Consider the following 9,851-nt stretch of genomic DNA (forward strand, 5'->3'; position numbering starts at 1 on the left):
ATGTTCCGTTCACTAAGTTCAAGTCCAAAATAATTCTTCACAAGAAAAATGTCTTGAAGGTAAACCCCATGTACAGTAATGATGTCACGTGTGCCCGGGTTACAGGTGTCATCACAGACACATGGGGAAAAAGGGGGAAAAGGCCAGATTACAGGACATCTGAGGGCCATGTGACTGTAATGGGGGAGGGTCCATAAGATATAAAGCTGTTCAGATACTGAGATGTTCATTTTGAAGCCTGTCAGGCACTTTCAGGTCTTTGTAATTTACATTTTCTTTTTATTGAATATATCTTGAGATGTTTTAAGTTTAAATTTCAGCTCAGTGAAGCACTTTAAACACATTTTTTCAGTAACTTGTCTTTCTTGTAGAAATGTGCTCCAAACAAAGAACTTTGTGTTGACAGGTGCTGGTGCAGCTAAGGAAAAAAAGTTAGGTGCACCAGGCAACTGTGGCAAAAAGTTAGTCTACAGCCCTGACTGATTTTAGTATCATTGTTATGTGTGTTTTTATTTGTGTGACCCCTCCCACCAGAGAATGTGGGTGTGGGTTTTTCTCTCTCCTCCCTCCCAGGTTCCAGTGTGGGTATATCTTGACAGCCGAGTTGTTTGCTTGGATTCCTGTTCCCAGACTGGACAACAAGCTGTGTGTTTCTGATGGTAACTTTTGAGTGTTCTCTGTGTGAAACTCCTGAGTCAAAAAGTTCATTAGTGAGTAAAGTGAGTGAACTTGTGTGTGTTGCGTTGTGAGACCTAATCAAGGTCTTTGTAAATAGTTATTAATAGTTTTGTAAATTAGACAACCTGGAGTATTCTTTCACTATATGTTAAACACGGCAGCAGCCTGATATAAATGAGAAGCCTTTTCTGTTGAAATCTGTTTTCTCTTGTTTGAGTAGGACCTTGGGTTAGAAATCTATCTGTTGTTTGACTTTCATATTGGGCAGGGAACATTAGGGACCTTTATTTTGGCGTGGCTCACTGCCGAAGTCAACAAACGGCTGCGTAGAGTTTAGACTGCTAAAAGTTTTTGTCCTTGGGTGGAGTTGGAATCAGGGAGCAGCATTTCCAGATTACCCCTAGGTTTGGAGAATAACACTTTTTAAAGATAATAAACTATTTTTTAATTTAATTTCAAACGAGGAATTCTGCACCTCTGTGAAAAATCGGTTTGCTTTAAATCTGAGAGTTGAATGTCTTAAACATGATGAGTAAACACTGACAGGTTTACAGACTCAGATTCAGACTCAGGTTTAGCTCACAGCTAAAGGCAACCAGACGCAGCGACCAGGCAGAACTGATCCGAGAGCATCCTTCCTCTCTTTCTCCACTGTGCTGTGTAATAAAGGCAACAGAGACCCCAAAATCTAAAAATGTCATTTAGTTAAAAAAAAAAAAAAAAAAGAAGATACTAACTTTTCTTAGCGGTAATTCTTTGAAGATATTTGATTGTTTGAGAATAAAAAACAACAACAAAAATTCAGAAAACAGTCAGAGAGAGCACCTGCGTTAGGGTGGAATGTTTGTTAAGCTGGCAAGGCTGTTAAGGTGGATTGTTTAAGGTGGAATGGCTGTTAAGGCAGAACATTGTGGGGTGTGGTTCCAGTATAGGCAGAGTGGTGAAAACAGGAGAGTTCAAAGATCCACAGAAAAGGAAACTGATCCAGAGTCATCTGCTACCTGTGAAGAATGGGAGTGATTAAAAAAATGACGACTCAGAAAGAAGTTAACAAACTGACTGATTAAACAGTTAATTCAGGGTTTCAACATTAAATATTAAACATACTCTGACCCGGGAGAAAGAGTTTGTTCCTATTCAGTTTTCTCAGACTTTTTATCAGTGTAGATAAAATAATTATAGTGAGTGACTTTAATATCCATGTAGATATGTGCTCTCTTTCCCAGCACCCTGGCATAGACTTTCCTGGGAGGGCAAAGATGGGAACCACCAAAACAGCTCTACAGCATCCAGAGCCTTCAGGAACTTAGGCCAAACTTCTTCCACCCCAGGACTTCTGCAACCATGGAGTTGTTTAAGTGGCCTCACTCCCGGTGATTGACAATTCGCCCCCCCTTGTACACAGACTCTGCTTTTTCATACAGATGACATGTCAGTAGAATTAAAAAGGCTTTCAGCACGGCCTCTCCGAATTCCACCTAAACCCAGGTTTTTGCTTCGGCTACTGCCTGACCCATGATCCTCTTGGCCTGTCGTTACCTATCCCCACCAGTGAAGTGACATTCCATGTCCCAATTGCTAGTCTCGATAGCCTGGGATTAGTCCATCAGGGTTTTCTAAAAACCTTAAAAACATGATATCTAACCAGATACTTTAAATGGCGTTACCTTGGCCTCCAATAACACTGTGAGGAATCCAATTAATCTTGGATTGATGTGATGGCAGCGTGCTACTTCGGCTCCTAAAACAGGTGCATTATTTTGTTTTTTGTTTGCTTTTCTATTGATTCTGCCCCCTATTACACAACATGTGTGTGAAAGATACAAAGACTCTCATACACCCGCTACGCTCTTCTGGAATATCAATGTGAGATTTAAAACTCTACCCGAAGATCCTCTAACAAAAGAATACAATACAACTTTATTTATAGAGCACATTTAAAAACCAATGGTATACCAAAGTGCTTCACATAAAAGACAGAAAATAAGACAGAAATATTATAAACATTATAGGACCATAACAAAATACCAAGTATGCTAACAGGTCAGTGTTACTAATACACAGGAATGGCATAAAATGCATATCAAGTAAAACATGTTAAAAGCACAAAACCACAAAAGATATGTATAAAAGGTAAAATAGAGTAAGTCTAGGGATCAGATGCAGGCATTAACAAGCAGGAAAGGCAAGGTTAAATAAATAGGTTTTTAACCGTGATTTAAATGATTGGATAGAGTCAGACGCGCAGATAACAATAGGAAGGTTATTCCATAAATGTGGTGCAGCCAAGGCAAACGCACGGTCTGTGTTGTTGATAATTTTAAAGGTAAGCAGCAGTATTTTAAATTGGATGCAGTATTTAATGGGTAGGCAGTGCAGGTCAGCTAGAACAGGGGTAATAGATTCAAACCTCCCAGTTCCAGAAGGTCACAAAGGCTTTTCCAGGTCCTTATGCAGAACATAATGCCTAGCCTTAGAAATGACACGCAGTTGGTAGAAACTAGATCTAACTACAGCGGACACTTGTTTATCAATTGCTAACAGTGTCAGAGAGGGAGCTGGCAAGGGAACCAAAGGCATCGTGAAATTGTCCGCGAGGAATATTACTATCAAATACAACGATTTCAGTTTTATTATCATTTAAGATATGTCACGGTCCTGGGTCTGTGACCCAGTGTTTTCTGTTCTGTATTGTTAATCTTTGATTTCTTGATGTATCTTTGTTTATTCTTATGTTTTGGTTCTGTGTATCCCCTCTATTGTAGTCAGGTCTGTGTTAAGCCCGCGTCTCTGAGTCTGTCTTTGCGTGTGTGAGTTTCCTGTTTTACTTTGAAGGTCTTTGTCTCATGTGAGGGTGTTCAATTTACGTCTCCCTGTCTCATCAGCTCTGATTTTTCCCATGTGTGTTCCTCTCCTGACTCCCATCCCTTGATTACTGCTGTGTGTATTTAAGCCCTGTGTGTTATCCTGCCTGTTGCTGGTTCGTCTGTGTTATCTCCCTACGTCATCCTATGTTTTTCTCTCCATGTCTCCCTGCATCTGGCTTCAGAGCCTTGACAAGATAAGAGAGTTTCCTAAGAGCCACTCTTTGACCTGACACATTCACTCTTGAAAGCAGTGCAGAGACAGAGCAGGATCATCAGCTAGTTCAATGTAGATCTGTATATCGTCAGCATAACAGTGAAAAGCGATATTGTATTTCTCAAAGATTGCACCTAGAGGGAGCATATACAGCGAGAAAAGAATAGGGCCCAGCACAGATCCTTGAGGCACTCCACAGCAGACAGGTGCAGCGGAGGAAGAGCAGGTGCCCAGGTTGACCGAGAAGGACCTATTGGAGAGCGACCGTGGCTCAGGGGGTTGGGAAGCGCATCTGTAACCGGAAGGTTGCCGGTTCGATCCCCGGGCTCTCTGTCCTGGCCGTTGTGTTCTTGGGCAAGACACTTTACCTACTGGTGTTGGCCAGAGGGGCCGATGGTGCGATATGGCAGCCTCGCTTCTGTCAGTCTGCCCCAGGGCAGCTGTGGCTACAACCGTAGCTTGCATCCACCAGTGTGTGAATGCGAGAGTGAATGAATAGTGGCATTGTAAAGTGCTTTGGGCTATACAGGGAGTGCAGAATTATTAGGCAAATGAGTATTTTGTCCACATCATCCTCTTCATGCATGTTGCCTTACTCCAAGCTGTATAGGCTCGAAAGCCTACTACCAATTAAGCATATTAGGTGATGTGCATCTCTGTAATGAGAAGGGGTGTGGTCTAATGACATCAACACCCTATATCAGGTGTGCATAATTATTAGGCAACTTCCTTTCCTTTGGCAAAATGGGTCAAAAGAAGGACTTGACAGGCACAGAATAGTCAAAAATAGTGAGATATCTTGCAGAGGGATGCAGCAGTCTCATAATTGCAAAGCTTCTGAAGCGTGATCATCGAACAATCAAGCGTTTCATTCAAAATGTCAACAGGGTCGCAAGAAGCGTGTGGAAAAACCAAGGCGCAAAATAACTGCCCATGAACTGAGAAAAGTCAAGCGTGCAGCTGCCAAGATGCCACTTGCCACCAGTTTGGCCATATTTCAGAGCTGCAACATCACTGGAGTGCCCAAAAGCACAAGGTGTGCAATACTCAGAGACATGGCCAAGGTAAGAAAGGCTGAAAGACGACCACCACTGAACAAGACACACAAGCTGAAACGTCAAGACTGGGCCAAGAAATATCTCAAGACTGGTTTTTCTAAGGTTTTATGGACTGATGAAATGAGAGTGAGTCTTGATGGGCCAGATGGATGGGCCCGTGGCTGGATTGGTAAAGGCAGAGAGCTCCAGTCCGACTCAGACGCCAGCAAGGTGGAGGTGGAGTACTGGTTTGGGCTGGTATCATCAAAGATGAGCTTGTGGGGCCTTTTTGGGTTGAGGATTGAGTCAAGCTCAACTCCCAGTCCCACTGCCAGTTTCTGGAAGACACCTTCTTCAAGCAGTGGTACAGGAAGAAGTCTGCATCCTTCAAGAAAAACATGATTTTCATGCAGGACAATGCTCCATCACACGCGTCCAAGTACTCCACAGCGTGGCTGGCAAGAAAGGGTATAAAAGAAGAAAAACTAATGACATGGCCTCCTTGTTCACCTGATCTGAACCCCATTGAGAACCTGTGGTCCATCATCAAATGTGAGATTTACAAGGAGGGAAAACAGTACACCTCTCTGAACAGTGTCTGGGAGGCTGTGGTTGCTGCTGCACGCAATGTTGATGGTGAACAGATCAAAACACTGACAGAATCCATGGATGGCAGGCTTTTGAGTGTCCTTGCAAAGAAAGGTGGCTATATTGGTGGCTGATTTGTTTTTGTTTTGTTTTTGAATGTCAGAAATGTATATTTGTGAATGTGGAGATGTTATATTGGTGTCACTGGTAAAAATAAATCATTGAAATGGGTATATATTTGTTTTTTGTTAAGTTGCCTAATAATTATGCACAGTAATAGTCACCTGCACACACAGATATCCCCCTAAAATAGCTAAAACTAAAAACTACTTCCAAAAACATTCAGCTTTGATATTAATGAGTTTTTTGGGTTCATTGAAAACATGGTTGTTGTTCAATAATAAAATTATTCCTCAAAAATACAACTTGCCTAATAATTCTGCACTCCCTGTATAAATCCAATCCATTATTATTATGCTCAAGCCTTGCTAACAACATGCTGTGATCGACCATTTCAAATGCCGAGGATAAATCCAATAGAACTAGGACCGCAGCGCATCCAGTATCAGCAATTAGAAGATCATTTAGGACTCTAAGCAAAGCTGTTTCGGTGCTATGACGTAGTTTAAATGTCATTCGCATCCAAATACGACAGGAGTTGTGAAAAAACTATCCTCTCGAGAATTTTAGACAGGAATGGGAGCTCGGCCTGCAATTAACATAATCATTATAATCAAGGTTCCTTTTTTTAAGACCAGGCTGGACTACGGCATGTTTAAAAGCTGACGGGTCGATATACTATACCTATACTATGCAAGATGGGAGGATATATATAGGATTAGTATTATTCAGTTGCTCAACTAATCGCTTAAGAGTAAGGAGTGACACGGGCTCAAACTGATGGAAGGTTGATGAACAACCAGGAGAAGAAACAGGGCTCGACACTAAAGGAAGCGAGGGCTTAAGAGAAGAAACTTTATCTCCGGAGGAGGGGAGAAAGCGTAGACTATCCTGGCCAGCATTTGGATAATCCGTAGCCCTTGCTTTAAGGTAAGCCTTGAGGCGGACGCGAAGAACACTCCTATTACCCCGTTTCCTGTAACGTTTCTTGTGCAGGTTGGGAAGGGGTAGGCAGGAAATACTGGTGGAGTCTAGCCGTAACAGGGTGGCGTCACCCAGGTTCAGTGTTGGGAAGGTTACTTTTAAAATGTATTCCACTACAGATTACAGAATACATGCCCCAAAATGTATTTTGTAACGTATTCTATTACGTTACTCAATGAGAGTAACATATTCTGAATACTTTGGATTTCTTAATATATTATCATGCTTTTTACAACTACATGAATGTACTATTGCTGTGTGATTTATTACTGTTACTGAAGGTCCGCGGCTCCAAACCGTAGTAAAGGGACCTCTGACTAATACGTCGGGTTCCGTGTTGGGCTCGTAGCCGAAAAATAGCTTTACTTTGTTCTCTGGGTCAAGTTTTAGACAGAGAGAGGCGTTGAAAGGCTGCTCCAACGGAACTTATTGTTTCGGAGGAAAACGCGAACAGTGTACAGTTAAGTCTTAATAGCTTACTTACAACTGGGCTCGTCAGGCTCTCTGTTTGGCTGCAGTGGTTATTATTATATGCTATATATGCTATAATAATATGTGCTTCCAGCTCCTGTTTCTGCTCGATGACAACTCGTACTTTTCTACTCTCCTTTTTCTCCCTCCTCGCGCTCACAGACACATAACGTGTATAGCAGTCCATTCTCCCTGCAGCACGGACTACACTGCCCATGAGGCTACATTATTTAGGGCGATGCCTGTAGCATTCTGCCTATTAGCTTAGCACAACAACAAAAAGGTGCTCTCTCACCCAGGAAACACAGAGAGAGCGTTACCCTGTAACCATGGCAACCGTAACGCTGCCGCCTGGAACAACAAAACAAACAAAACCCAAACAGTCCTGACCCGCGATAATATGAAACAGGAAAATACCCTTGTGTAATCCATTTATTTCAACAAAGTAACTGTATTCTAAATACCACCTTTTTAAACGGTAACTGTAACGGATACAGTTACTCATATTTTGTATTTTAAATACGTAACGTGGTAAATGTATTCCGTTACTCCCCAACACTGCCCAGGTTCCAATATGGATCCGAGCAATGCGAGTAAGAGAATTGGAGATTTAAAAGCGTTTGTCTGTCGTCCATTACTGTATATAGTAACTATTAAGTCTAATATACCCTAGTAAGCTATAGTACTTTTTCCTTTGGGAACCATCTATGCAGTCTGCAGTTCTGTTGAAGAAAGATGATGAATTTATTTAATTACTCTTCAAAAATAATTTATTTCTGTGTATTTTTTTTCCACACTGCATCAAATTAAAGTTGATTACGTCGATTAAGCATCATGAGGTGGAGGGTGGTTCCCTATTTTTTGGGTTTTTTTGCTGGGAGTTTTAGAACCCTATTAGTTAGGTTGCTTACTCTTTAAAACACCAGAATAGGGAGGATGGTGCAGGTTTAAGTTTATTAGCTTGATCAGTATTGCTGAACTATGAAATATTTTGGGTGCAGTGCATTTTTTGCATAAAGGTATAACAGAATAGCTTTAGTGTTTTTTTTAACTTGAGTATGAACTTATACAAAAAGCAGCAAGATATTAAAAAAAGTTTTATTGATTAAAAAACACACTATATTGGATTCATATCGGTATTGGCAGATATCCAAATTTATGATATCGGTATCGTGCCATCTCTAATTGCAACATGGCATTTGGGTCTTCTAACTAAAATAGGAAAATAGGAACATAAACAGTGGCATCTACGCCAGGCCTGGCCCACATCTGGATGACATACCACTTACCATGCCAGAAGTCAACCAGCAGGCCCGGCTTGATACCAGATCCGGGCCAGACCTGCTTGCTATGTGGGTGTTGGCTGCTGGGGGATTCCCATGATGCACTGGGTGTTTCTTCTTCAGTCAGCTTTTTCACTCACTATGTGTTTATACACCTCTCTGCATTTAATCATTAGTTATTATTAATCTCTGGCTCTCTCCCACAGCATGTCTTTTATCCTGTTTTCCTCCACTCAAATATACAGTAGAAAAGCTCCCAAGCATTTTATTTAATGAGCTGTAATAAAACAGATCAGTTTGACAAGCAGTGCTGACAGAAATAAAGTTGTGGCTAAAGCTTTGTAGTTGTGTGCCATGGTTTCTGAGGTGTGACTCACCTGGAGCCTACTTGCTGCTGCTGCTCTGGTGGAGATGTTGCTGAGGTTGGTGTCGGGGGGGTTGGTGTTGTGGGCTGGACCCTGCACCCCCTCCTCTGATGGTAGGTCGGATAGCATGGGAGAAGGACGGATTCTGATGGTGCTGATGACCGGCTCTTATTGGCTTGGCTATATGAATGCAGGTAACAGGTGAGTTTAGGTAAAGACAAACAGCCTATCACATCACATATCAGACTTGGCTTGTTTTAAGTTATCTTCTCACCAATCTGAGCCGAGTGTCCTTTCCTGAACAGGTTTTTGGACCGCACAGCCTCTTTGATGCGGTCAACTTCCTGTTGGTAGCGTTTGCGATCCCTCACGGCTGACTCTTTTGCATTTTTCAGAGCAGTTTCCAGAGCTTTCACTCGCTCCGCTGTAGCCCGGAGACGCTTCTCCAATTTGGGCAGCTCACAGCGGAGCTCAGCGTTATCCCGAACCAGCTGGAGGAAACAGCTACTGTCAGTTATGTGACTTGAAAGCGTGTTTGTTTATCCACCTTGAGGAATCCCCAGTAAAACACTTCTTTCTTTAATTATTATTTATTAAAGCAGGCAATGAATGATTACATGTTATCATGTACATGGATCCCCTTTGTTCAGAAGACCACAGGCTGTAAAGTTGCAGATCAGAGTTCCTCAACTTATCAGTATACAAAGTTTTATATGAGACTGTGCATCTATCTGATTGATTAAAATTGATGGGGAGAAATCATAGTTTACACTTAATTCTCCCATCGTCGGTGCCTCGGGCTGGTCCCAGCTTCTCAGCAATCTGCCTTGTCCAATCCAGGGGAGCAGCACCTACAAACTCTGCTAAACATGTACTAAGTGCTTTTCCCTATTCATTCACCTTTCACCTAACAGCCTGTTGTCTTAGTGACCGTGAAAGCAACCCTGACTGAGACGCCAGATGTTGTTTTGTCTCAAGCGGTCCCTAGTGGAGTGTTGGGCAAGTTAATTTGAAAAAGTAATTAATTACAGTTACTAGTTACTTCTTCAAAAAAGTAACTGAGTTAGTAACTGGGTTACAAGATTCTAAAAGTAATTAATTACTTGGAAAGTAACTATTCTGTTACTTTAAAAAAAACGTTTAACCCTCTGGGGTCCAGGGTATAATTGGCCATTTTTAACTACTTTTGATGTTTCCTCCACATCTCACCTTTAAAAACTATTTACTTTGCCTTGTTTGGTATC

The 9,851-nt window shown here is 41.8% G+C and overlaps 1 protein-coding gene across 1 annotated transcript in view; it reads right to left on the reverse strand.

Moving 5' to 3' along the window:
- Positions 1 to 824: 824 nt before the first annotated feature.
- The window catches only part of LOC102197464 (kinesin heavy chain isoform 5C-like), a 43,869-nt gene continuing 34,842 nt past the window's right edge, over positions 825 to 9,851 (reverse strand). The window contains exons 25-27 of the mRNA XM_005753985.1: positions 8,882 to 9,098; positions 8,620 to 8,787; positions 825 to 1,679 (exon numbers count right to left, since the gene is read on the reverse strand). Of these exons, the coding sequence (XP_005754042.1) occupies positions 8,627 to 8,787; positions 8,882 to 9,098 (378 nt within the window). The 3' untranslated portion in view covers positions 825 to 1,679; positions 8,620 to 8,626. The remainder of the gene's footprint in view (positions 1,680 to 8,619; positions 8,788 to 8,881; positions 9,099 to 9,851) is intronic.

This window comes from Pundamilia nyererei, unplaced genomic scaffold, assembly GCF_000239375.1.
Source record: "Pundamilia nyererei isolate P.nyererei 1_Seehausen unplaced genomic scaffold, PunNye1.0 scaffold00490, whole genome shotgun sequence".
Lineage (NCBI taxonomy): Eukaryota > Metazoa > Chordata > Actinopteri > Cichliformes > Cichlidae > Pundamilia > Pundamilia nyererei.